We start from the raw sequence: 27,409 nt of genomic DNA, 5'->3' as shown, positions 1-27,409 counted from the left end.
TTTGGGCTCTATGTGATTCATATTCTGGATCTTCTTAATTTCTTGAGAGTTAGATCCAGTGGTAATCCTACTCAGAGTAGAGCCACTGAAATTGATGGACATGACTAACTAAGCCCATTAATTTCAATGGGTCTACTTGGGATAGAAATTAGTTGGATACAACCCAGTGTCTTCCTTTTGGTTCTCTGTGTGTCCAGGATTTAAAACAAAGAAAAAAATACTTAATTATGAAAAAAAATAATCTGACACTTTATATTAATTCTCGGATTTTGAACTGCACAGAAAAATAATATTTTCTCCAGAGTGCTTTGTCTTGTGAACAGCAATCAAAACTCAGTTCCTTCTTTTGGCTTTTTGATGCTTCCAGAAGTGACAAAGGTACGAAGGAACCTCTTCAATGAAGAAATGCTTCCTCCAGGCAAAAGATCCCTATCAAAGATTCCTCGAAGCCAGTCAGTATCAGCTGTAGAAGGTTTAAAAAACAGGCGGAACCGAACTAAGGAGTGTGCAAGAGGTGAGAGGTTAGATAGATAATTTATTACGGTTGGAGACCAGCTTATAAAGCACACTTGGGGTACAGTCACAGAAGGAAAACAAGCAATTGAAACAATGTACAACAATAAATTTAAAAACAATGTACAACAATAAACTACCGCAGGGAGCTGACCCAGAGTCACCCATAGAACCAAGTTTGGGGGTTTTCTTAACAAACTAGTTTGAGATGGGAGATGGTCTCCACCTACAGATCTGTACACAGAATCTGGTGACCACCTGGGTCGTCTTCTGATCTTTGCCTAACAGGAGAAGGTCACATTTTTGCTTTTCCGGGAAGTCAGGGAGCCTCACCAGTAGGAGATCAGTGGTCTTACTACGTGCCTCTTCATAAAAGGGACATCTAAAGAACAGGTTCTCTGGGCTTCCTATCTCCCCCAATGAACAGGCGCAAAGTCTCTGAGCATATGGGACTTTTTTAAAGGCTCCTTCCAGGAACGGCGAGCTATATATCTCTTGATTTCTCCAATTTTATAGTCGGGGCACCTTAAGCAGTCCCGTTGTCTCTCGGTGTCAATGATTCTTTAGGTGAGAGGTTACTTAAATGAGTGCTTTGCTGTACAGGCAGCGACTGTTGTGCGTGCGTCCGATCTGTGCGCAACACATGCATTGCTCCAAACCCAGAAGTGACCCAAAAACATCACAAAAGGGGATGAGTCGGGGGCAGAACAGGGTGTTTGCAGGCTTTTTCAATAGTGTTTCAGATATACACAATTTCACTTAAATGTGTGGTGCCTTGGAACGTAACTCCCACTGCTTGTTTTGGCTTATGTAGGATGGCTGGGGCAAAAGCAGTAAGTGGGAAAATATGGAACACCAGGGAAGGTGTCTACTATGGAAGGGATTAAGTGAATGTGGAGCCAGGAGGACTTCCCACCCCAGAGAGTCAAAGGGTGTTTTGGAAGGGAAGGGAAAAACTTAGATGCGGGGGCTGAAGCTGTTTGCAATCTGAAAAAGTACTTGCTTCTAAACTTCAAAACGTCAAATATGTTATCCTCACCTGGCTTACACAATGCAAGTCATTGTGCAGACTTGCTACCTTGCGATAATTATTCTTTGGTCCTTTTCAGATAATCTCAAGCTGCTGACCAAGAGTGTGGCAGAAACACCGTTGCACAAGCAGATCTCCAGGCGGCTGCTGCACAAGCAGATTAAAGGCCGGTGAGTGAAGGCACCAGATTCACTGATCAAGCAACTTACTGTTTTTGGTAGAAAGTGGAACTTTTCTGGATACCTTTCTGCACTTGGATGTCCTTTGCCATTGTGCTTGAACTTCTAAAGCAGTGTTTCCTTCATAGGAATTCAGACCCTGGATCTGAAGTTGGCATTGTAGAAGAATCTCCTGAAAAAGCCATACCATGTAGGTGTTGATTTTATGTGACCTTTTTATTTGCATGTTTGGGGAGCTCCAGCTCTTTGGCTATAGCTTAAATTCATTTGTTAACAGAGCAGAAGGTGGCAAAAATTCCGATTTTTATTTCATTTTTATCCTACCTTTCCTTCAAGGAGTTCCGGACAGTTTACAGTGGGTATGGGGAACATGTTGGATTCCAACATCAGTCACGGCCATCCAGCATGGTCAATGGTAGTCCAGCAATATCTGGGAAGATCACTGGTTCTCCCTCCATTTTATCATCTCAACACTCGGACACGACTAAATGACTAAACAACAACAACAAAATGCTGAGTTGCAGCACCAGTTCTTAGATACCCCTTTATTGGTGGCACTGACTTGGTACTATATGGCTGTGAGTTTAAAGATGAACCTTGTTTCTTCCACATACAAACCCAAAGGTGGATTAAGAAGAAGTCCACGGATCAAGCAACTTTTACAGGATAGAGCAGTCTCTGGTTCCTTCTACTGCTCTCAACCCAGCAAGAAGAGTGTACAGCAAATGCAGTCGGAAGCACCTGATGTACAAGACAGTTTAACAGGTATGGAAGCAAGCAACGGATTGCTTTTGGTTCCAGGGATTGATTACAAGATTGACTTGAACACATGAGAGTTCAGTCAGAGGCAAAGTAGATGCTGCTTTATTTTACCTGGGTGTTCCTACTGTGCTATTTGCTCCACCTGCAACTTTTCTATTGTTTATTTGCTTGGGAGATTTTGTACTTTTCTTCTAATGCTTGTTTGATGTTGTACTGTCATGAAAAACTCTACAAATGAAAGGTATTTTTTTAAGGCAAAGTAGACGTTAATCTACATCTGCTGGATGTTCAAGCTCCCTTATCTTTCCCCATCAAAACAAATTGATTATCCAATAATAATAAAAAATGATAGATACTCGTTTCTCAAACAGACTGATTTTCACACAAAATCAGCAACACACGACGACATGTGGTGAACTTGCTGCATCCTTTCTTTCAGAACATTGAAGGGAGAGGTAAGCAAGCCTCCTTGGGTAGGGTATTCCACAGGTACCACAACCTAAAACTACTCTCCCTATATTTCCTTGGATGTGGACAGCCCCACTTCTCAGTGGTAGATGGATTGGTACAGAAAACTACTGTCTATCTAACAATCACCTGGGTCCTACTCCTACTTTCATTCATTCCTTCTACAGGCCTCATAGTCCGCTAGTGATATTCATATATCTGCCATAAGTAAAGTTGTACCTCGGGTTAAGAACTTAATTCGTTCTGGACGTCCGTTCTTAACCTGAGGTACCACTTTAGCTAATGGGGCCTCCTGCCGCTGCACAGTTTCTGTTCTCATCCTGAAGCAAAGTTCTTAACCTGAGGTACTATTTTTGGGTTAGCGGAGTCTGTAACCTGAAGCGTCTGTAACCTGAGGTACCACTGTACATGATAGAGGGCAATTTGAAGCAGATAGTAAAAGGGAGGTCTAACCTGTCCCTGCATGCTAACTTGTCCCTCCAGTTGCAGTTGTAGGCGATACTTGCCACTTGTTGCTGCTGAAAGTAATTATTCCACTTTGTCACTGCAGAGACCAAGGTTTGTATGGCACAGTCTCTCAGCGTAGCAAGTCAGTCATACATTTAGTCAGACATCTACAAGTTGGAAATGTTTGGTTTGTAGTTACTAATTAGTTCATGCCAATGTGGGTAGCCAGGAACATGCTGCCTTAAAAGCTTGAGCCTACAGCAGCTGACACTTGTGTGGACTGTTTGCTATCTTTTTGTTTTACAGGCTTAGCATCTCCTCTTGTGAAAAAAGCCATCCAGTCCCCAAAGAGCCTTCTCTTTGGAGCAGTTCTTGATGTGTTTGGTTCTGAAGGGATGGACTCACCCAGAACAAGAAGAAAAACTTTAGCCTCCAGTGAGCTTGTTTATCAGGTAAAATTGCTGTCTTATGTTTCTTTCCATACCTACTTATCTAGTCTACATGCCACCTTAATTTCCCACTTCTAGTGTACAGCCTTAATATGTAATGTCAATAGTCAAATACATAAGTGATTCTGTAAGTAGAAATGATATTAAGCTCCATATGTAGTCTGTTCTGTTGCTGTAGTCCTAGACAAAAGCAGTTACCCATTTTCACTCTCCTTCCACAGACACCAAGGAAAGCATCCCTTCGGTCTTCCCCAAAGCTCTTAAGTCCCCCTAATAACACACCAGGAAGAACTATTCTGGAGAAGCTACAGCAGACCCCCCAAAACAGCCGAGCCCCAAAGCATAGTGCAGCCAAAAGTTTGGGAAATCTCTTCTCACCTTGTAGACAGAAGAGCAAGTCCTTGCCTGAAGCCACTGAAAAGAAAGGGGATTGTTTTGCACGCACGGCTCTGATGAAGGAAATATTTTCTTCCCCGCACAAGGCAGCACAGCTGCAAACATCTGGAATGCAGGCAGGGGATGAGGTGCCTGATGATGTATTTGCTTCGCCTGCAAGTGGTTCCTGTTCGGCAGCTGCTCTGCTCTCTCCAGTCCCATCAAATTCACCAGGAACGTGGCTCTCACAACTGCAGTCCCCAAGGCGCTCCTTGAGAGTTGCCTGGAGAATTGCCTCTCCAGCTTCTGCTCAGAAACAGCCTCTTGGGACAGAACAACCTACAAAGCCACTTTCAGCATTGGAGCTGGACTCTCCGGTGTCAGAAGTGACACCTGCGGTATTCAGAGGCAGACTTTCAGAACCGTCAAGTCCAAAGAATACCAAGCTTAGTGAAACCTTTTCCCCACCTGGTGGTCCTGTCTTGATGCCCGATGTTAACTCATTGCCATATAGCCCACCCCCAAATGCCATAGCCACATCCACACTTTCTCCTACTGGGACTTGGGATCTGCGCAGGAAGCCTTGTACTCCCCAAAAGACTCCTTTGAAACACCAGAGGGTCACAAGCATGTACCCAGCCAAAGCCCTCCAGTCGCCTGCCTGCCTGCCTGCCAAGCAGCATCCGTGCTATACCGACGTGAATCTTTCTGCTAAAACCAAAGCAGAGAGCACCCCCTCCGTGAAGAGACGTGGAGTGAGGACTCCAAGTAAGAGGAGGGGGTTAGAAAGACACCTGCCTCCTGAGCTCTCCACAAAGGACCACGTGCATCTCCCAGATGCTGTGGTTCTGTGCAAGCGCCTAGATGCTTCCTCTCTAACCAATGTGTTTGCCACTGGCAGTTCTGAAGCAGGTGGTGGTCCAGGTACAGTTTTGCCAGGGGAGAAGGCAGTAGGTCTGCAGCCTCTGCTCCTCCAGAGCCCTCCTGCGTGTGACCAGGCCTCCTTGCCCGAAACCCCAAAGTCTGGCTCGAGTGCCTATTCACTGCGTCACACCCCAGACAGAAGGCAGCGGGAGGCTGCAGCGCGGCTGGGCAAGCCCGAGAAGGGGGCAACATTCAGCACACCTAGGACTGCTCACACTCTGCCTCTGGCAACGAGCCCACGAACTTACGAGATTGAGCTCGAGATGCAAGCTTCTGGCCTGCCCAAGCTCCGGATTAAAAGGGTTGGCTCTGGGCCAGCTTTGGATCCTCAGTCTCATTTGCAGGCTGGAAAGCCCAAAGGAGATGAAAGCGATCTTGCTGCAGGGGATCTTTCCGTGACCTGGTGCGGCAGGCACTCTGGGAAACTGGAAACCGTCTCCATCTCGCCATCTTGTAATCGATCTGCTCACAGTACCCCTGCGAAGTTTGGGGGTGGGGGGCAGACCTATATATGTCAGTCATACACTCCAACTCATTGCACCCCCAACTCTACTTCCCCATCCCAGGGCAATGTTGGCCTTGCCTGGACACCTTCTCCAAAGCGTAAAGGGAAAGTGACCCCTGAAGCAATCAAGGACTGGCCGCGAAGGAAAAGGGCCACTGTGGGCTGCAGCAAAAGCGAGAGGCACGTGGAGGTGGCTGGGGAAACTAGAGCTTCCGACCTTCTTGGCGTCAATAAAGCACTGCCTTTGGGGGACTTTGAACTTGAAGGCATCTGTAGGCTCGAGGACCAGTCACCTTGCAGCGATGCAGAGCCCAGTGGAGACGAGAGCACCTGCAGAGGGACCCCTGGCCTAAAGTTCAGAAAAAGGCCCTTTGGCCACATGTCTCCTGAGGAGGAAGTCAGCCAGGAAGTGAAAAAAAGGCACTGCGCAAAGAGAGGCAACCCAAACGCGGCAGTGTATGCAGCCGAACTGCTGAGTACAGGAAAGGGTGTAGCGTCCTTAAACAAGACAATACTGGAAGAGGAAGAGGAGGTCTTCAGCATTTCAGGTAATTTTGGACTGAAATTCAGCTACAGTGAAAAGGAACAGAGTAGAGGATACAAACAGAGAAAAGGCTCCTTTGCATCTTTCCACACATACCTTTATTGCTCTAGAATTACCCTCTAGCCAGCCCAACCAACACACCAAGCAAGGCTCAGTCTTTAAAAAATCCCAGCTGCAGGAACCATTCAACAGTGTACCTGCTTGATTGTGGCATGGTAGATCCAAAGGTCATGCCTTTGAGAAGGGCCTTGAATCACTTAGTTCATAAAAGCAGAGCTGGAACAGATTTTCAATTTACTACTGTCTTTTTAAAATTAATACTCCCACTATTATGCCAAATTTATACAGCACCATTAGTCTGCATTGCAATTTACAGGGTTAACAAACAAGTCTAATTGCTTCCCTAATGAGCTAGTGGTATTTCTTCCCCCCCCCCCCCAGCAGTTTTGGGGCAACACATATCTTGTGTCAAGGGCTATCAGTGGATCAGATGTTTTTAAGATGCAGTCCTATGCACACCATTGGAAGTAGACTCCATTGAGCATAGTGGGACTTATGAGTAAATTTGCATAGGATTGTTCTGTTAATTTATTAAAGGCAGATAACTAAACAGTCAATTTGCATATTACCAAAATGTCGACCAGTCGTTTAGATATGTCTTAACTTTCCTTCAGTATTTTAGAATTTAGTAAACAGAAGGTTGCACTTGCATGCTCAAAGGAAGGATCAAGCTGTAGTTGATTAATCTATTCACCTTAACCCAAGCCCTATTTTTGCCATTTTGCACATATGAATACTACATAGCTACCAGAAGTGTTGGAACCTCCAACCAGGGTTTGTGTCTGATATCTTTTGTCACGTCTCCTAGGTATGACTCCACCAACGTCTTCAGGGAAGAGCACAATCTCTGCTACTGGACTTCGGGCACTGACGCAGTCCCCGCTGCTCTATCAAGGCCACACCACATCCCTGAGGAAATGGCCCACAGGTAAAAAAATGCAGTTTATTTGAACCCGAATGGTGTTCAAAAGAAGCCTGAACTGCAAAGAGCCAAACTGCCCACACATATATAGTCCAATGGTTCTTTTAAGACCTTCCTGTAGCAATAAAATACCCAGTTCCCTTTAGGTTCTCGCAGAACAGGACATGAAGGCTATATTCTTAAACTGCTTTGGGTTTTTTCACCAGCTATTCAATATTTTGCTCTCTCACGGAAAGTTGCTGTTCCACGGAGGGAAATAGCTGACTTACAACTGCTTGCCTCTCCTGTCTATGCCTGCCAGTATTTTTCATATTATTGCTTTCCTACACAGGAGACAACAATGATGCATTTGGAGCTGCAGATGAAGACCTCTCCCCCTTTCACAGTACAACCATGAGACAACATTCCATCAGGAGGACCTACTCACGGAAAAGGCTGCTCAGCTGAACCTGGGAAAAAGATGGTGAACATACTTGGGAGCCTGATGACAAAGCCATTTTGGATGACTTTAAAACCAAAATGAAGATAACATTGCCAGCCACAATGGAAGCACCTCTTCCTCATGAACTCACAGTTGTGTTCTGTGAGGAAAAGCTGTAGTGTCTCCATATAAATTTAAGCTATGAGCGTGTCATCATAGGGCTCCAGCACTAAAGGGTATAAATGATGGGTGAAACTGACTGCTTTTAAAAAGTACTTTTGTAAAATAAATTAATATGGTAAGTTGCTCTTATGGTACTGAAAGAATGTTCTTTATTTGTGCTAGCTAAATACTAGGGAACTGGATATCTCTTACGTACCATGCAAAAAACAATTTCACATCTTCCTTGCCAAGAAACGAAGGAAACTAATATTTATTGTTAGGTTTTAAAGCTCATAAATTAACTGAAATTAGCATCAGTCTACCCTCCAAAGCTGTATGGTACTTGAATACTGCTAGGAAGGGAGTATAAATAGTAATACTTTTGGTTAAATTGTGAACAGGAAGGAAACAATGTATTTCAAGCCCTTATAAAAGTTACTCGTTTATTAGAAGCTACAGTATAAAAGGCTAGTTAAACTATTTACATGTCTCTAGGCCTACAGCAGAAAATATTTCTGACTTTCCTATCTCTCCAGAGACAGGTGTTTTGCCAGAGGTAGTGGTCTTCCCTCTGGGAGGTACTGCAGCTAAATACAAAGGTCACTGCTGTACAGGAAAAAGTCTGACATACTGCTTTTCTGCCCTCCAAAAAAAATCCTCTGTAGTGTATGACAGAAGGCTAATTTGCACCTTAAGTTAAGCATAGCCATCGATTACTACTTGTAGCAACTTGTAACAATACACTTGTTCTGTAGGCAATACCCCTCAAGCTTTGAGCAAGAGTAGCAGGGAGAAGCTGGGACCTAGAATGGGTTTTTCCTGACATCAATTATTTCTGGATATGACAGCCCAGTCCTGTACAGCTCCATGTGAGACTTCAGCAGAGGAGCTAGGCTCAGTGGCAGAGATGCTTCCTTGATCTGGCCACCTCTGGATAAGAAGTCTGTCTCTTTCTGGCAAAAGTCTTCCGGTACTAAGGTGTTGGCACTGGATAATGAAGACCGCCTCCAGGTGGATGGCAAGGCTGCATGCACCAGGTCCCGGGGTTCATCCCCGCTTCTGTGGGTTCTTTCAGAGAGCTCTATCTGCACGGGATCCAACATGCTACTCGCACTAAAGTCACCATGTATTCTAATCGAACCAGGTCTGTCCTCGGCTGCACAAGTGATTCTTTCCATACCTGTATGAGAAGAGGAGAACATTTTAGAAAGTAATTTCCTAGGGTCTGTGCTGTGTAATGAACAAAAAATGGACCGAAAAATCGGCAAATCCCTGTACAGAGAAAACCAACAGGAGTATAGTAAAATTAAGCCATTTGGTCATTGAGCTCAACACTGCCTGCTTTCTGCCCAACTTTGGTATTGCAAGAGAGACCTCTGGGTGATTTGAAGTAGATCAGCAAAGGTTTCCAAATCCCACTTTGTTTTGTTACTACCATTAAACAACACACCAAAATTATACTACTTAAGCGAAGAAAGCTTGACCTAACCAGGGACAATCATCGTGCCAGGTATGGGGGACCATTCCTGGGCTTAGAATTCTTTTGATTTTTAGTGCATGTCTTTTTGCATTTGCCTATGGATTGTGGATCTTGGGAGCTAATAAAAGACCCGAAGTAAGCCTGAAGTCTGTCCACCTCTGCAATCTCTGTTCACATGCTCAGAGAAAAAGCTGTGGAGGAAACAAAAGCATACATATATTTTTTTCTGATGGCAGAGATTGATAATGTGGCCCTGGTCAATATAGCTTCAGAGAGACTGGGCCCTATCTCTTTTAGAAATACAGTGCTGGTGAGCTCAACTGGTTTCCCCCTGCAAATGGCTTTCATAACAGTGCTAGTTTTGAGAATGCCAGGGCTGAAAAAATATATTAAAATGGGCTGTGTTGATTCCACCTTTTACCTACCTGGAGATTAAAGCTGAGCATTTTTCCATGCTGGGCATATGTGCTACAGCCCTTCCAACATCAGTGTACATCTCTCCACAAAGCAGGTTCCAAAATATTTTAAGACTGATGGCCCACAACAACCATGTAGAGCCACTGTCTGAGCAACTTCCCTTCAAATGCTGCTCCAGTCCATAACTCCCTTGTTCGCCAAAGCCTAATTATCATTTCCAACTGTAACCAAGTAGGTGTAACAACAATGGTCCCCATTCATTCACCTCTACTTCCCTGTTTTCAGGTTTAAATTTTTTTTGGCAGCAAGCACCAGTCTATTTTGGCCTCTGTTACTTTTAAGGCACGGGTAGGTCTAAGGTTCAAATACAGCCCTCCTAAGCCACACCACTCCCAATGCCCGGCTGGCGTGTGTCCTTTAATTCTGATAATGTACATCGTTTGGATGGAGAGCAGAAAATGCCTGCAAAAACTAGTTTACAGTGTTAAGGTGAAATTTACTCCAAATGCCCTGCCCACTTTTGCCTGACCCCACTCAGCACAGGAATTTGGACCTCTGAATGAAAAAGGTTGCTCATCCCTGTTCTAAGGAATCCAGTCCACCGCTTTGCCTTTCAAAACATGGTTGGGACTATGTGCTTGGTTTGCTGTGTAGAATAGTCACATCTGAACCGTCATCAGTGGCAGTGATAAAAAGACTAAACCTCCAGAGCCGAGGTTATCCTCACCTTTGCCTTGTCCCTCCAAATCATTTGCACTCAGCTTCTGAGTCAGCTCGTGGTTGGCCCACTTGTAATGTGCCAATTCTTTTTCCAATGCCTGGATCCTTCCTTGGTACTGAAGCCTGCTGTTTGCCTGCCCCTCTTCCATGTGCTCTGTGTGAGAGAAGGGAATTAAATACGCAGTCTGCTGAGGACCGGCAAACTTTGTCCAACTGGAGATTTAACATGCCAAGTGATCCGCCAATGACTACAAAGGCCCTTTGTTACCCCGGCTCTGCTGGAGCAGAAGCTGAATGTTCTGCTCATGCTCCTTCTGCTGCAAGGTGAGCTGGCGGTCCATCTCCAAGCACTGGCGCTCCAGTGCTACTTCCAGCCAAAATACCAGCTGCAGCTGCTCCTCCAGCTGCATCTCCAGTTCGGAATAGGCAATGTGCTGCCTGTGTTGATCCTCTCGCAGAGTCACCACCTGGCCAAAAAAACAAACTTTCTGCATGGTCTTCTCGCAACTAAGGCATCATCTTGTTAACAGAACTGAAACATTGTATGCGTATGACACTGACAGATTCATGAAGTGAGAGATTCCCAGTGATAATGTGGGAAGCCATTGCTTGGGTCTGGATTGGACCGCCACTGCAGATGGAGGCTGGGAGCTCCTCTGTGCAAAACATAAATGAAAAATCCCCTCACACAGAGAATGGGTATTTCAGGGAGAAGGGTTCCAATCTAACCCCAGACATCCTAGTTTTCTATGTGTAGGGATGCCTTCTTGCTCCCTTCCTATGCAACCTACTGCCCAAAATGGTGGCAGTCCAAATGCGGGTTTAAGGTATTGTGCTTGTTTTTACTTCTACCTCCCTGAAGCTCAGCACTGGCACCCCACAGGGATGTGTGCTGAGTCCCTACCTGTACTCATTGTAGACATATGACTATTTCATCTGATCCATCTACTGCAATTATTAAGTCTGCAGATGATACTACCACAATGGGTCTAATTACAGGTGGAGATGAATCAGCGTACAGAGGGGAGGTTCAGAAAGTATTTACATGGTGCATAGAGAATAACTTGCACCTAAATATTAGCAAGACAAAGGAGACAGTGTTGGACTTTCGGAGGAAGAGAGGGGAACTAGCCCTGTTGTATATTGGGGGAGTTGTATGGAGAGAGTCTATTCCTTTAAAGTCCTTCCTTAGTGAAGACCTCACTTGGAAAATCAACATAACTCAGGTGGTCAGAAAGGCCCAACATTTGCTCAGGGTCTTGCGAAAGAGCAATGTTAAACAACAATTGATGACCTCCTCCTACCAGTCCACAATAGAAAGTGTCCTCTCATACTGTATCACATTGTGGTACGTTGGCTTGACAGCCATGGACAGAAAGTCTCTACAGAGGGTAGTGAATACAGCACATATCATGGGCTGTCCCCTGACTCTGCTAGATAACATTGCAAGGGATTGTGCCTTAGGAGAGCGAGAAAAATTCTTGGGCGATTCACACCCCAGCCAGCACCTCTTTAATCTTGTACCCTCGGGCAGGAGATATAGAAGTATAATCAGTCGTACCAACAGGCTAAAAAACAGTTTCTATCCGTGGGGCTGTTAGGCTGCTGAACGGAAAATAATATAGTGCAACTGACTTTCGGGGTTGGTGTGTTGTGCAACAAGCACACAGAGTGCAATGAGATTGAGTGTTTGTGGGGGGGGGGGATGAGGCTCGGTTAATTTCATTGTACACAGGTTGTACATTGGCAATAAAGGTATTATATTTATTATATTTTAAGAACCAGGAAAACCATTGAGGGAGCTTTGCTCTGAAAGCTGCAGGGAGGAGCTGGTTTGGAGGGAAAGAGACCAAACTTGACTAAAAGTTTTGCACCCCTGGGTAAGGCCTGGGCCTCTGATGTGCTCATACTGGACAGTGAATTGCTCCATGGAGCAGAGCCACAATTCAACACCTGCCTTATCAAAATACTTGCAAAGCAGTGCCCGGGTCTCGGAGGATGAGAGGTAGCTGAGTTTGGCCATCAGGTTCATCTCGCATTGGGATAGGAGACTGGCTGAGGACCGCAAAACACGTTGCCGGCAAGTGATTGACTCGTTTTTGTATTCAATGGCAGCATCTAGAGCCTCAATGGCTTCATCTAGCTGGAAAAGGATCCGTTCCTCCTAAATGGAGAGGAAGAAAGCAAGAAAACTACTGAGAGGGAAAGGATAACTTTAGTTGTTTTGCAACTAATAACGTTTAGTTCTGCTGGGCAGAGAGGTTCCCAGTCCTTACATTTAGCTGCTCTCATAAACCTGAAATATAGTTTAGTGTGACTCCCACTTGGCGTACAAAGGCTGATCATAATTTACTCGAAGCCTTTTTGCTCAAGTCCTTGGCCAAGCAGGGACCTGAGTTTAAAATTTAGCATCTAGGAAAGAAATAGGATGCTACTCATGGACACAGTGCCCCAAGAGTCAAGACATCAGATATATTTTCATTTTATTAAACTTACATTACTTCCTTCCAAATGAACACAGGATGTCGTGTCCCAGTTCCACTAATGACCTAGTTTTAAGATTCCCGCACTCCACGGTGGCTCATTTGTTCCACCTTATCGAGCAGTTGTGTTCTGCACTCATGGCAATCACACCCTTATTTAAAAATGAGAGGAACTGTACATCATAAATTAATGAATAAATGAAGATGCACATAGGTTGTTTTCAAAGCACTTTCAGAGCAAGTTCCCCCTGAAATATACCTGTGTAGACTGTTTATAGTAAGAACCAAAAATCACAGGGGGAAAAACAAAACATCTCTAGTACATCAACTATACTTGCAACAAGAAAAAATTGCCAATTAACCTCTGGGGACAGCAAGGTGCCCTGACGTAGCTTGTTGTCTATCTCCAGCCTTTGTTTGAGCAACTGGTCCTTCTCTTGCCGCAAGTTGTTAATTTCTTGCCGGATCTGTTGTTGATCATGCGTGCTGCTGTGGCAAAGCTGCCCATTCTTCTGCGTCAGTTCCTTTTCCAGGTACTCCAGGCGGCTGGACACCCGCATGATGTCATCATTCAGGGCCTAAGCCAGAAAAAATCAAGGGACGGGGGGGGGGGGGGAATCCTTAGGATGGCAAGTCCACCGGTTGCAGCTTATGTCCTTGTGGTTTACCAAACATCGCCTAGTTTTAATTCCTCAGGGGAGGGAGCTAACAGAGCTAATTCTATTCAAAGAAGGAATAGCATAGCAACTATAAGGGAAAAGAGGGGACACATCTTGGCATAGAATAAAACAATTACAGTGGTACCTTGGTTTACGAACTTAATCCGTTCTGGAAGTCCGTTCTTAAACCGAAACCGTTCTTAAACTGAGGCACGCTTTCCCTAATGAGACCTCCCACCGCTGGTGCCCTTCCACCATTCGGATTCCGTTCTTAGACGGAGGTAAAGTTCGCCAACCGGGACACTACTTCCAGTTTTGCAGAATTCATAAACCAAATCGTTTGTAAACAGTACAGTTCTTAAACCGAGGTCCCACTGCATCTTCTTGAAGGGAGGATGGCAGCTAGCATTGATCGAGTCCTCTGTACCCGAAGGAGGACCCTATTTATTTATCCTAAGGGGGGGGGGCACCTCCCTTCAACCCTCAGGCAATTTTCTGCCTTCATGCAGATTTCAGCGGAGAATTCTGTGTGTGTACACAACCCCCGAAGTGGAATGAGTTGTAAAAGGCAAAAACCAAGGAGGAACTGTCTCCTCAGGTCTTGTCCCCAGCAGCCACTGTACACTGTAATGGGGCGGAGTCTGCACAGGCCTCATTCTGCTAGGTGGGCACCAAACAATGACCAAGGGAGTGAACTAGGCTGCAGCAGCAACCCCCACCCCTCACTTCCTTCAGCCAACAGCATATTTTGGTTGTTACAGCCCAATCCTATAGATAAAGGTAAAGGGACCCCTGACCATTTGGTCCAGTCATGACCGATGCTGGGGTTGCGGCGCTCACCTCGTTTTATTGGTCAAGGGAGCTGGCGTACAGCTTCCGAGTCATGTGGCCAGCATGACTAAGCCACTTCTGGCAAACCAGAGCAGCGCACGGAAACGCCGTTTACCTTCCCGCCGGAGTGGTACCTATTTATGTACTTGCACTTTGACGTGCTTTCGAACTGCTAGGTTGGCAGGAGCTGGGACGGAGCAACGGGAGCTCACCCCGTCGCGGGGATTCGAACCGCCGACCTTCTGATCGGCAAGTCCTAGGCTCTGTGGTTTAACCCACAGCACCACCCGCATCCCCTAATCCTATAAATATTGACTTGTAAATTAAGCCCCCCCCCAAAAAAAGTCAATGAGCTTTAATTTTGCAATGAAGTGTTTCCTCCTATTTTCGTTTACACCTTCTCCATGAACAGATTCGTTAATGTAAGCTTCATTTATGTACTCCCCCACCCCAGATTTACTAAGAAAAAACATTCAGAATGGATTATGTTATACTTGTCACAAAGAAAATAATGGCAACGAGCAGCTCACCTTCCACACCCAAGGCTCACCTGGCTAGAGCGGAGTCTCTTGTTTTCAAGGCCATTCTTCTCCTGAAGGAGCGCTTCCTTTTTGGCCACTATGGCTTCCCGTTTGGTCAGCTCGTCTTCCAGCTCATCCAAGGCACGGCGTTGCTCAAGGACTTTTTCCATCTCGAGGTCCAGCCACTTCTTCTGCTCTTCGATTTTCTGATGGGAAGGCAAGGCAGAGGGAGAGACTGTCAGAGGGACTCAAGCTGTCAGAGGATCCAATCCCTGGCATCTCCCAAAAGGGCTGGGAAAAGGGGACTCCTGCCTGAAGCTCTAAACAGCCACTGCCAGCCAGAGTAGACAATACTAAATGAAGCTATGCTCTGACTCAGTGTAATGCAGCTTCCTACGTTCCCCCAATTTCAGGACATAACACAACTGAATAAAATAAAGACAAGACTTGTAAACCCGGGAAACGATTTAACTATTATACAGTCGTACCTTGGAAATCGAAGGGAATCCATTGTGGAAGTATGTTCGACTTCCAAAACGTTTGAAAACCAAAGTGGGGCTTCTTCATTGGCTACAGGAAGCTCCTGAAGCCAATCAGAAGCCACGGAAGCCCAGTTGGACATTCAGCTTCCAAAAATAGTTCGCAAACAGGAGCAGTCACTTCCGGGGTTTGCAGCGTTTGGGAGCCAAACCGTTCCACTCGCAAGGTGTTCGTCAACCAAGGTACAACTGTATTAACCCTTCAAAAAGCACTTATTGCTCCCAATCCTGCCCTTTTGCAGGGGCATTTCACACCCCAGCCTCGAGCTGTTGAAGATGAAAGGCACGCCAGCCCTTGCCCCATTACCTGCTGCTGTTCTAAACTGATCATGGAGTCGTTGCTGCCACTCCTGCGCTTCCTTTGGAATGCTGCTATCTCCTCAGTCTTGATGCGCAATATCTTCTGGTGCTGCTCATGCTGCAGCTCCAACTCCTGAAGATGAGTGGAGGGGAAACTGTCAGACCCGCAAGGTATCATTTATTAAAAGACATTTCTATGCACAACCCTTCATAGCGACATATCCCAGCGTGGCTCATGGCACAAAATGAGACTATGCAATTAAGATGCAACAACAAACAACAGACCACCTTCTAAAGACTCCAAAACATCAAAACATATTCAGAAAGCCAAATGGGTAACTCAGTTCCAGGTAGTTATATTTATTATGTATATTGTTCCCCAGTGCTGTTTTTCTAGAAAAAGAGGTGCCAGAAAAAGCCCTGTTCTTCTCCATTAAAACTAGAACTTCAATTCATTTAAAATGCCACAGAAAATATAAAAAAGTCTTAACCTGGTGACAAAGATAATATGGGTACCGAATTGTAATTGGGTACCAAATGGGAAGCAGGTGGAGCTGTGGTCTAGACCACTGAGCCTCTTGGGTTTGCCAATTGGAAGGTCAGCGGTTCAAATTTGCGTGACAGGGTGAGCTCCCATTGCTCTGTCCCAGCTTCTGCCAACCTAGCAGTTTGAAAGCACACCAGTGCAGGTAAATAAATAAGCACCGCTGCAGCAGGAAGCTAAACGCCATTTCTGTGCCCTCTGGCACTCGTGATGGACCTCCGTGTGCCAGTAGCAGCTTAGTCATACTGGCCACATGACCTGGAAAGCTGTCTGTAGACAAACACCGGCTCACTCAGCCTGAAGCGAGATGAGCGCCGCACCCCACAGTTGCCTTTGACTGGACATAACCGTCCAGGGGGTCCTTTACCTTACCTTTATATTACCTTTTATGGGTACGAAATGAATGGATTACATAGCCAATGAAGGAGCCCTCTCTTGTTTCCACCTTCTTGATTACTGGTTGTGGCAGTCAGAGGAGCCTCAGTGGAAAATGTTATTCTCTCACAGGTTGATACAAGGGGTCCCTGGATCTCAAAGCCTTGAGGGGCTTTCAAGGTTAAAACTAGCTTCTTTAACCCGAGGTCAGAATATGGCAGCAACCAGTGTTGTTCTCTTTAAAATGGTCCCTTCCGACTCTACAATTCTGTGAATGGCTAGGGCCATCACTGCTCCTGAATACTCTCTGGCCTTGGCACTGAAGCCGAGCCGCCCCTACCTTGACACGGTGCTGCCCTTTGTGCATCTCTGTCTCCAGGCGCCGCTTCTGGTCCACCTCCTCCCGCAGCCGCCTCTGCAGCTGCCCCTGTTGCTGCCGCATCAGCTGCACGTTCCTCTCCAGCTCCTGCAAGCGCTTCTCGTTCTGAGCGGAGAGAGAGGCCAGCTTCTCAGTCGCTCGCTTCTTCTCTTGCAGGATCTGTTGCAGGACGGACAATAAGGCAGGACAGCTAATGCCAGGGACCGAAAGGAGGCTCTCAAAATGGAAGAGGCCTTTTTGAGACACCCTGGCACTCTGCCACCCCCCACCCCCCAATATAGTAGTGCTCCGGGGCTCACCTTTGCCTTGCTCTGAGCTGCTGCCACTTTGGTACGGTATTCCTGGAGCTTCCGCTTCTCTGCGGGGTTTCGGGACTCCTTGCCCTCCAGCTCCCAAAGCTGCCTCTGGCCGTCGTTTAATTCCACTCGCACCAGCTCTGCTTCCTGCTCCAAGTCGCGGATTTTCTGACAATACTGCTTGTTCATCGTCTGCGCATGCTTCCCTGAAAGACACAGACGCTTGGCATCACCACCAAAGGCTAGTCTGGCACCTGGGGTGGGCTTTTGTGGGGGGGGGGGTCAGTGGAGCAGCATAAACAAAATCATTTTAAGGAGGGGAAGGGAAACTTCATGGAGATCAATTGCAGGTCAAAATCAAGACACTCCAAGACAGACTCCTATCTCTGCTTCCACCAGCAATTAGGAAGAGGAAGACGTGACAGCAGCAGTCTTATCAGCTCAGTGTTTGGTAAGGATGTAATAGTAACTGTAAACCGGGATGGGAATAATAGAGAAGGAATAACTCTTGCAATGTTACAAAGACTTTGGATACTTTGGAGGATTGTAATTTGGATGAACTATAATATGCAGTTGATTAAGCTATACAAAGGACCCCTGGAGTGGAGGAGGCAAGTCCTACAATTCGGAAGAATCTTATTTGATTTTATAATTTAATTTTGTTAAACCAATAAAAATCATTTTTTTAAAAAAAGGGAATAGAGAAGGAAAGTTAGACCAGGAAAAAGAGAGGACAAGCAGAAGTTGTGATGGGGAACAGGAATGGAAAGAAAAGGAATAAGAAGGCTGAATGGCAGTAAATATTTGTTATTGCAGCATGACACAGATAAGAATTAATTATCCCTTTACCACAGGGGGTTGGCAACCTTTTTTTCTTATGGGGGCTGCATGCTGGAAGGGGCAGAGCTAGAGACAATGACTGGCAGAGCCAGAGACAAAAGTGTTCTGGATAAAACCAGAGTATTTTAAAAACTTGCACACCACTTTTCACGTATAAAATATTGACACACACACACAAAAAAACACCTTGTCTTGCTTCAATTTTCACTAAGAACACCTCAGATAAGAATTTCCAGTTCAATGCAAGCCTGTTCAGAAGTTAGTCCCTCTGGGTTTGATGGAGATGCTCTCAAGTAAGTATACAGAGGCTGCATTTACTTTGGGAACACAAAACAATACAGCTACTACTCTTGAAAGAAAACCAAAGTAATTCCTTTCTGGCTTTATGTGCTGTACACATACACATGGCAGAAGACTGCCAAATGGCTCTCATTCAGCTTGGAGAGAGGTTTAGGCTTTTCCTCAAGCCATACAACCAAGATATTATTTATATATACACACACACACACACACACACACACACACCTTCCAGTTGTTCTGAGAATATATAAAGGGGGAAACTCTTCATATATAAGTTGTTCTGAGAATATATAAAGGGGGAAACTCCCCTATCCTCAAGTCAATCACCCAAGCTACATCTCTACTTAAGAGTGCTCCTCACCTGTCTTGATGAGTTCCACAATCAGGTCTTCCTTCATGCGGATGTTGATTGCCAGTTCACGGATCTTCTGGTGGGCTTGAAGCAGCCGCCACTCTGAATCCTTCCCTGAAAAGCCTTCTCCAAGACTGCTCAGCTCTGGTCTCCTGCAGTCCTCTGCGGAAAAAAGAAGCAAAATATAGAAGTGCCCTGGCAATAATCCAATCCAAATAGGTGAAGGGACAGAAGGCACCAAGGCAAGAGTTGCCTAAAAGAGATATTGGGCATAATATTCAATTTTCATATTGGGAAAAGTTATGAAAGAAGGACTTAAAGTTTTCGTTGAAAGAGAACTATATTAAAATGATGTATCGTGGGTATTTAATTTATGCTGGAGAAGGAAGGAACGTTCTACCTTATGCAGTGGATGTGCAAAATAACAAAGCTTTCTGGGAAATGATATATAATGAGTTGAAAGAAATGTTTAAAATAACGTGTGTGTTTTTTTGGGGGGGGAGGAGAAGCATTTTTTACTAGGAATTTTAGATGCAGAGATACCAAAGGGGAAAAACTATTATTTATGCATGCGATGACAGCAGCGCTGATACTACTGGCCAGAGATGGAAAGAAGATAAAGTCCCGACCAGAGACGAATGGTTGATGAAGATGATGGACTATGCCGAAATGGCAAAAATTGCCGGGGAAATCAGGTAGAAACTTTAATAAGGATTGGGAAAAATTTAGAATTTACTTAAGAGAACACTGTAAACAACTAAAAACTTTGGCAGGATTTGAGTAACACTTGTAATGTATTGAAAACTAAGGTAAATACGGATTATTTTAAGAAAAATGGAGAAAATATATGATGCAGCAGAAAAAGTTTCATATCGGAAACCATGAAAGGGTGGAGGGAAGTCTAAGGATTTGGAGAATCCTAAATGTTGATGATTTTGATTAAGGCTTGAAGTCAAATGTATAGTGTAAAATTGAATATAATAAATAATAATAATAATAATTTTTTTTAAAAAAAGAGTTGCCTAGTCCAGGTATAGCTTGAGGCATTCAGGGTGTCCTGGTTTTATATTGCTGTCATTAGAGTTCTGAGAGCGGCAACTCAGTCTCCTCTTACCTCTAGAGGGTTCTGGAGGCTCCTCCTGGATCTGTGCTGGATTGCTCTTATTCCATTGTCTGCTGCTCCTCTTATCCGAAACCTCCCCCTGGCTGCAGCTGTAGATCCCATTTCTAGAACGGCAACCAAATTGGTCACTTTATCCAGAGGGTTTGCATAAACAATGCGGGAGAGAAAAGTTGAAATTATAAAGCAAACACCCCACCCTGAGTCCAGACAGAAGTAAAGCTGGTGGCATCTCAGTCAGTTTCCCCTTCGTTGTACGGAATTCATCACCTTTGATGAATTAAAGTTAAGGGATCACACAAGAAATAGAATCAGGTAGGTAGCCGTGTTGGTCCGACACAGTCAACACACACACACACACACAGCCCAGTGGCACCTTAGAGACCAACTAAGTTTGTTCTTGGTACAGTGGTGCCCCGCAAGACGAATGCCTCGCAAGACGGAAAACTCGCTAGACGAAAGGGTTTTCCGTTTTTGAGCTGCTTTGCAAGACGAATTTCCTTATGGGCTTGCTTTGCAAGACGAAAACGTCTTGCAAGTTTGTTTCCTTTTTCTTAACACCGTTAATACAGTTGCGACTTGAACTCATAGAACGCAGTGTACATAGTAGCCTTTTTTGAGGTTTTTAAAGACTTTGGTGATTTTTGAAGCTTTTCCAAAACTTCTTTTGCAGCCATTTGGTAAGTTAAGCTTTTAAAACTTTTTTTGGGGGGGTTTTGGATTTTGGGTTGGGGTGTTTGGAATTCAAGGACTTGGTGTTGGGAAGGGGTTTGCAAGAATCTGGAAGCTTGTGTGTGTTTTTTCTGCATTTTTATGATTTTCTGTGACCATTGGGCCACTCTGCTGTTTTTTTAAAAAAATTCTGGGTTTGAATTTTGAAATGCTCTTTACAGTATGTGTGACTTTAAAGAGCACTTAATAAACTCTTGTTGTACCAAATTTGGCTTTGTTTGGACTTTTTTGGACCATAGGAACGCATTAACTGATTTTCAATGCATTCCTATGGGAAACCGTGCTTCGCAAGACGAAAAATCCGCTGGACGAAAAAATTCGCGGAACGAATTAATTTCGTCTTGCGAGGCACCACTGTATAAGCTTCCGTGTGCATGGACACAAAAGCTTATAACAAGAACAAACTTAGTTGGTCTCTAAGGTGCCACTGGACATTTTTTATATATATTTCAACAATAGAAGATTTTGTGCACAGAGCAGCATCCTTTCTGCAACAGGGCTCATGTTCTATTTTATTATCTGAACTGCCCTGTTCCAAGCTGGCAGCATCTGCATCCCTGCTCAGCCAGTCAGTAACATTCCCCCCCTATATTGTTAAGGGCAGTTCATGCATAAAATGTTCTCCCACTTGTGTTAGCTGGGTGTTTGCAAGAGGTGAGCCTCAGACATTCCCATTTCAGACACTGACAATTTCAGACCTGACAAGGAAGTCGCTGAGTCTGGAAGAAAGGCAAGGTATTTCACACAATCAGTATCCCTCCAAAACAGTGTTTCCCAAACTTAGGTCTCCAGCTTTTTGAACTACATTTCCTTTACATATATTTATTAAATTCTGTTTTACAATTTAGAATACTCATTTAAACATCCTTAAAATATCAAGGCCTTTCTCTTGGGCATTGTCGGTCAATTGGTGCTAAAGAAAGATAGAACTTTTTTTATGTATGCTACAACAGCAGCAAGAATACTCATTGCAAAGTATTGGAAGACACAAGATCTACCCACCCTGGAAGAATGGCAGATGAAGGTGATAGACTATATGGGACTGGCTGAAATGACTGGCAGAATCCATGACCAGGGGAAAGAGACGGCGGAGGAAGACTGGAAGAAATTTAAAATTTATCTCAAAAAATATTGTAAAATTAATTGTCAGGGTTACTTCCAGATCCTAGCTCACAGAGGATCACGCTAGCCAGCGGTTGTTGATTAAAAGTCTTTATTGAGTTACAGTCTCCATTCTTGAGCTGCTGCGTGCAACCCTACGCCTTATGCTTAGGTCGGCGAAGCTCCTTCTGAGTCTCCGCCCCTTGCGCACCAACTTAATATCCTAGCCCTGCTCCACCTTTTCCGCCTGACAGTTCTCCTCTGGGTCCCTCTGCCCCCCTGGGTCTCTCCCTTCCGGGATTCTTCTGACGCTGACCCCCCTGACTCCCCTGTCTCCTTGCGCCGGGCTTTAGGACCTGGCTCTCTTTCCGGGCTGCCTACTGCGCCACCTTCCTGTGCATTTGAACTTGGCGCGCGCGCCCAACCTTCCACTTTCCGTCTAACCGTCACTTCGCTCCCCGATGAAGGTGTGGCCACTCCTGACTCGTGCCCTCCCTCCTGTTGTGAGCTGCCAGCGCTAGTTCCCAGGCGCTCTTCCTCTTCCCTACTCTCTGGCGGTGACGTAGGTCCCGATCTCCAACTGCTCCCCTCTGAGTCCCCTCTGGCTCTTTCTTCCTGGGGTGTCCCCCTAGTCTCCCCCCTTGCCCTTGCCACTGGTGCTCCTCTTTGTGAATCTTCTGATTCACTGGACAGACTCGGAGATCTCGGGTCGTCGTCGTCACTCATCCTTTCTTCTGCCTCCTCCCCCTCGCTCTCTGTTTCCTCCCTTGCCCTCGCCTCTGCTCCTGAACCCCTGACATCCATCCCCCCCTCAAAGCCCCCCCTTCCCCCCTCCCCTCCCTCCGGTGCGGGAACTGGGTGCTGCAGTGTCAAAGGGACGAATGTCGGGTACAGTTCGCTTCCCGTGGCCGGCCTCCATCCGCAGACTCCCGGTTCTTCCTCCCTGCTCTCGTCAACGACGGTCACCTCTGCTTCCATCTCCGTGCCGCCGTGCTCGAGACCCTGGTTGTCCCCGAAAAAGTCCATGTCGGTCTCTCCCTCGCTTCCTTCTGTAGGCGTAGCTCGTCCTGGACCCTCCAGCCACTTCCTGCGCCACTGCTCCTCTGGTCGATCATCCCACCAATACGAGGGTTCTGAGGCAGATCCCGAGGGTGACCCCTCCGGGGAACGGGCGTCTCGTGTCGGTTCCTCATCCGAGTCGAACCCCCGGAACGTGCTGGCTGAAAGCGTGGGCGTGAAAAGCCAGTCGTCGAAAAAGTCCGCCGGCATTGGCCTATGGGGAAAGAGGGCATGAAACTCTTCCTTGAGCAGAGGTTCATCTAGAGTGTAGCCCGGCACCCAGCTGTTGGCATTGGCCGGGGTGCCCTCCTTAGCGAGAAGGTATTCTACCCCCTCTTCCCCCCATCTGGAGTCCAAAATCTCCGTGACTTCGTTGAGGCGCACCTCCTGTGCCACTCCCCGTTGCCTGGTTCCCTCTCGGAGCGGACTCGGCGCCGTGCCGGGTTCCTGAAACCTGTGCGGTGCCTTGTAGGGAGTGAGCACCGATCTGTGGAACACCGGATGCATTCTGGAACCCTCCGGAAGCGCCAGCCTGAAAGCCACCGGGTTGACCTGCTCTTCGACTTGGTAGGGCCCCAGTTGCTTATGCCCTAGTTTCTTCTTGGCCAACGACCTGGCCGGCACTGCGTGGGCTGCTAACCAGACCCAGTCTCCCACCTGGATCTCTTCGCCAACCCTTCTGTGTTTGTCTGCCTGCACCTTGTATGCGTGTTTGGCCAGCTCCAGGTGCCGCCGCAGCTGATCGTGAACCTCTTGCAACTCCGACGCGAACGCATCTGCTGTCTGCGGCTCCCCCTCCACCAGTCTTTCCAGTCCCGGGAAGGTTCTGGGGTGTCTCGCGTTGTTGGCGAAGAACGGCGTGACCCCCGTGGACACGTGCTTCGTGTTGTTGTAGGCGAACTCGGCGAGCGGCAGGTAATCCACCCACATCGCAGGCTGTTGATTCGCATAGCATCTCAGGTACTGCTGCATGATGGCATTGACCCGCTCCGCTTGCCCATTGGTCTGCGGGTGTCTCGCCGACGCCAGGTTGATCTTGACGTTTAGGAAGCCCATCAGCTTCTGCCAGAAGTTCGAGATGAACTGCCGCCCGCGGTCGGACAGAATAGACCGTGGCAGACCGTGAACCTTGAACACGTGGTCTATGAACAGTTTGGCGGTTTGTTCCGCCGTGGCCACCTTCGCACACGGGATGAAATGCGCCATCTTGGAGAACAAGTCCACCACCACCAGCACGGCCGTCTTGCCCCTCGAGCTGGGCAGATCCGTGACGAAGTCCAGGGCGACTCTCTCCCATGGCTCGACCGGAGTTTGCAGCGGTTCCAACAGTCCGGCCGGCGGTCTGTGCACTGGTTTGGCCCTCTGGCAGGTGTCGCACCTCGCCACGTAGTCCGCGACCTCCCCTCTCATTCCGGGCCACCAGAAATCCCTGGCGACTAATTCCACCGTCTTCTCCTTGCCAAAGTGCCCGGCAGTGGGCGCGTCGTGCAGCTGATGCAGTACCTTGGCGCGAAGTTCGTCTCCCGGCACGTAGATGGCCCCTTTGCGGATGAGCAATCCATCTCTCAGCTGGAACCCGTTGGTCGCTGCCGTGCCCCTTCGCATCTCAGCCATCTTTGCTTGCGCGAAAGAGTCATTCTGCAACGCTTGTCGCACCGCCTCCAGGTCCACTGTCGCCGCAGCGCACGCCCACACTGTTGGCGCGAAGATGTGCATGGCGGCCGCTGGCGTGGTGTCCTCCAGATACTGTGGCTTACGGGATAGCGCGTCCGCCATGATGTTGGTGTCCCCCGGGACATACTCTATTCGGAAGTCGAAATTCGCAAAGAACTCAGCCCAACGTATCTGCCTCTGGTTCAGGAACTGTGCCGTGCGCCAGTGCTCCAGATTCTTGTGGTCCGTGCAGACCTGCACCGTGTGCTTGGCTCCAATCAGGAAGTGCCTCCATGCTTTGAACGCTGCATGAATAGCCAGCAACTCCCTGTCCCAGATGGTGTAATTCTGTTCGGACTTGCTGAGCTTCCTGGAGTAAAACGCTCCGGGCCTCCAAACCCCCTGCGGGTCCTTCTGCAGCAGGACTGCTCCGACGGCCCTGTCCGAGGCGTCTGTTTCAACTCTCATCGGCCTGCTAGGATCGACATGAAGCAGCTGTTCCTCCGAGGCGAAAAGACGCTTGAGTGCCTGAAAGGACTGCTCCGCCTGCGCTGTCCAGATGAACTTCTTTTTCTTGGAACTGAGCGTGTCTGTAATGGCTGCAGTCTGCATAGCGAAGCCTTTGATGAACTTGCGATAGAAGTTCGCGAAGCCGACAAATCGTTGGACCTCCTTCCGGTTGCGTGGGCTTTTCCAATCCAACACCGCTCGAACCTTGGCGCTGTCCATGGCGAGCCCCTTGTCAGACAACCTGTATCCCAGGAAATCCACCTCCGTCACGTCGAATTGGCACTTCTCCAGCTTGGCGTAAAGCCTATGTTGCTGGAGCCTGCTCAGCACTTCCCTGACGTGTCTGTCATGCTCCTGCTGCGATTCCGAAAAGATCAGGATGTCATCCAAGAAACAGACGCACGTCTTGTAGAGGAGCCCCGCCAACACGTGATGCATGAAAGCTTGAAAAACGTGGGAGCCATTTTGCAATCCAAAAGGCATAACTCTATATTCGTAGGTGCCCAGGGGTGTGAACATGGCTGTCTTCCACTCATCTCCTTCCCGCATGCGAATCAGGTTGTACGCCCCTCGCAGGTCCAACTTGGTGAACACGCTGCCCTTGCGTACTTTCGCGAGGAGGTCGTCGATTCAGGGCATGGGGAAGTCCGACGGCTTGGTGACACTGTTCAAAATGCGGTAGTCCACCACGAGCCTTTTCTGGGGCGTGTCTCGCTTCTTCACAAAGAATACAGGACTGCCCCCCGCTGCCTGGGACACTCGGATGAAACCGCGTTTCAAATTATGATCAATGAACTCCTTGAGTTCCTGCAGTTCGTCTTCAGACATGGAATACAGCTTCCCTTTGGGCAGCGCCGCCCCCGGCAGCAGGTCAATCTTGCAGTCATATGGTCTGTGGGGGGGTAGCTTGTCTGTCTCCTTCTCGCAGAAAACCTCCAAAAATTCTGCGTACTTGTGGGGAATCGCTTGCAGCGTGCCGAGCAGCAGCTGTGACTCCTCTTGCTCCCCTTCTTGCTGGGGCATGATGCAGTGTTCAGCACAAAAGGAAGAACCGAAGGTCAGCTGCCTCTGGTACCAAGCCAGCGTCGGGCTGTGCCTGTCCAGCCAACTCATGCCCAATACGATAGGCGTGTCTGAGAGTTGAGTGACGTTGAAGCTGATAATCTCCTTGTGATTTCCAAGCCGCAGCACCATAGGTGGCGTCTGCTTCACCACTTGCCCCCCTAACAGCTCCCTGCCATCCACCGTGACAACCTGCAGTGGCAGCGCGGCAGGCAGCAACTGTATAGCGTGCCGGTCGACAAAGTCCTGCCCTATGAAGTCTGCATTGCTTCCCGAGTCGACGGTGATTGGCACGTCCATGGTGATTCCATTGGGTAGCTGGAGCGATGCGGTGAGCCTCACTACTGGCTTGGGCGGGAGGGGGTCCATGGGCGGTAAAATCTCTGGGGACTGCTTCACTGACACGTCTGGCTGGGCCCCAGTGCCTCCTCTTCCAGCCAGACATCGTCGTTTCCCTGCTGTGGTTCTCCTTGCTGCGTTGCTGCAGTCACCATTGCTGAGGCTGCAGTGTGCTTGTGGAGCCTCCGGGGACACTCTTTCGCCAAATGGCCTGGATCCTCGCAGATGTAACACTTCCTGTTCCCTCTAGGAGGCTTCGCTTTCACTGCTGCCGGTGCTAGGGCTCTGGCTGCTGACTGAGCCCTTGCACTCCCAACCTCCATCGGTTCCACCCCTCCCCCTGTTGGGGGCGTGGATTGCGCACGCGCTGCTTCTCTGGGAAGGAAGGAGGAGCCCCTGGCTGGTTCGCGCCCGCTGCGCCCTTCGTCCCTGCTCCACGGACGTTCTTCCAGCCGCACTCCCACCGCCAGCGCCCTCTGAACGATCTCCTGCGTGGTCCGGGGTCTCTCCCCCCTCGCAATCTCATCTTTCACCGAGCTGTTCAAGCCCTCCCAAAAAAGGTCTCTGACGGGAGCCGAATCTCTGTCCCATTCCAGGGCACTGACCAAAGCGAAAAAGCGGGCATGATATTGCCGTACGCTGGCCCTCCCTTGTCTTAGTCCGTGCACCTCCCTTCGGGCAAGATCCACGTCAATGCTTGATAAAAAACAGCCATCCATCGTTTTAATAAAGGCGTCCGCATTTTGGAGCACAGGATCCTTATCCCTCCACAAATTGCGCAGCCATGCTTTAGCGTCTCCATGCAAATGGGACATGATGAACCCCACTTTCTCTTGTTCATCTCTAAAGTCTTTGTGCAGTAGTTGTAGTGCACACATTACGTCTGCTCTAAAATTGGGGTACTGTTGCAAATTCCCATCGAAGTGCGAGACCAGACTGCCTGTGCGTCTCCCCAACCCAATCCCCTCTGATTTGGGTGTCTGTTGCCCCTGCTTCGTAAGCACGTCCAACCTGACCTGGAGATCCCTGTAGGCGG

At 47.6% G+C, this 27,409-nt stretch overlaps 2 protein-coding genes across 3 annotated transcripts in view; one reads left to right on the top strand and one right to left on the bottom strand.

The window, feature by feature from the left end:
- The window catches only part of TICRR (TOPBP1 interacting checkpoint and replication regulator), a 31,783-nt gene extending 23,383 nt beyond the window's left edge, over window positions 1-8,400 (top strand). For both annotated transcript variants that reach the window (XM_082198230.1, XM_082198229.1), the window contains exons 15-22: window positions 368-514; window positions 1,623-1,713; window positions 1,851-1,912; window positions 2,347-2,487; window positions 3,706-3,851; window positions 4,070-6,200; window positions 7,065-7,184; window positions 7,510-8,400. In XM_082198230.1, coding sequence (XP_082054356.1) covers window positions 368-514; window positions 1,623-1,713; window positions 1,851-1,912; window positions 2,347-2,487; window positions 3,706-3,851; window positions 4,070-6,200; window positions 7,065-7,184; window positions 7,510-7,625 — 2,954 coding nt within the window. In that variant the 3' untranslated portion in view covers window positions 7,626-8,400. The remainder of the gene's footprint in view (window positions 1-367; window positions 515-1,622; window positions 1,714-1,850; window positions 1,913-2,346; window positions 2,488-3,705; window positions 3,852-4,069; window positions 6,201-7,064; window positions 7,185-7,509) is intronic.
- The window catches only part of KIF7 (kinesin family member 7), a 29,555-nt gene continuing 10,333 nt past the window's right edge, over window positions 8,188-27,409 (bottom strand). Inside the window, exons 9-19 of the mRNA XM_082198305.1 lie at window positions 19,912-20,024; window positions 18,807-18,959; window positions 17,309-17,511; window positions 16,971-17,168; window positions 15,719-15,844; window positions 14,902-15,078; window positions 13,224-13,439; window positions 12,336-12,542; window positions 10,647-10,845; window positions 10,386-10,532; window positions 8,188-8,941 (exon numbers count right to left, since the gene is read on the bottom strand). Coding sequence (XP_082054431.1) covers window positions 8,565-8,941; window positions 10,386-10,532; window positions 10,647-10,845; window positions 12,336-12,542; window positions 13,224-13,439; window positions 14,902-15,078; window positions 15,719-15,844; window positions 16,971-17,168; window positions 17,309-17,511; window positions 18,807-18,959; window positions 19,912-20,024 — 2,116 coding nt within the window. The 3' untranslated portion in view covers window positions 8,188-8,564. The remainder of the gene's footprint in view (window positions 8,942-10,385; window positions 10,533-10,646; window positions 10,846-12,335; window positions 12,543-13,223; window positions 13,440-14,901; window positions 15,079-15,718; window positions 15,845-16,970; window positions 17,169-17,308; window positions 17,512-18,806; window positions 18,960-19,911; window positions 20,025-27,409) is intronic.

Source organism: Podarcis vaucheri, assembly GCF_965113315.1.
Source record: "Podarcis vaucheri genome assembly, chromosome: 14".
In the NCBI taxonomy this organism is placed as follows: Eukaryota; Metazoa; Chordata; class Lepidosauria; order Squamata; family Lacertidae; genus Podarcis; species Podarcis vaucheri.
This window is presented reverse-complemented; position numbering and strand designations above follow the sequence as displayed.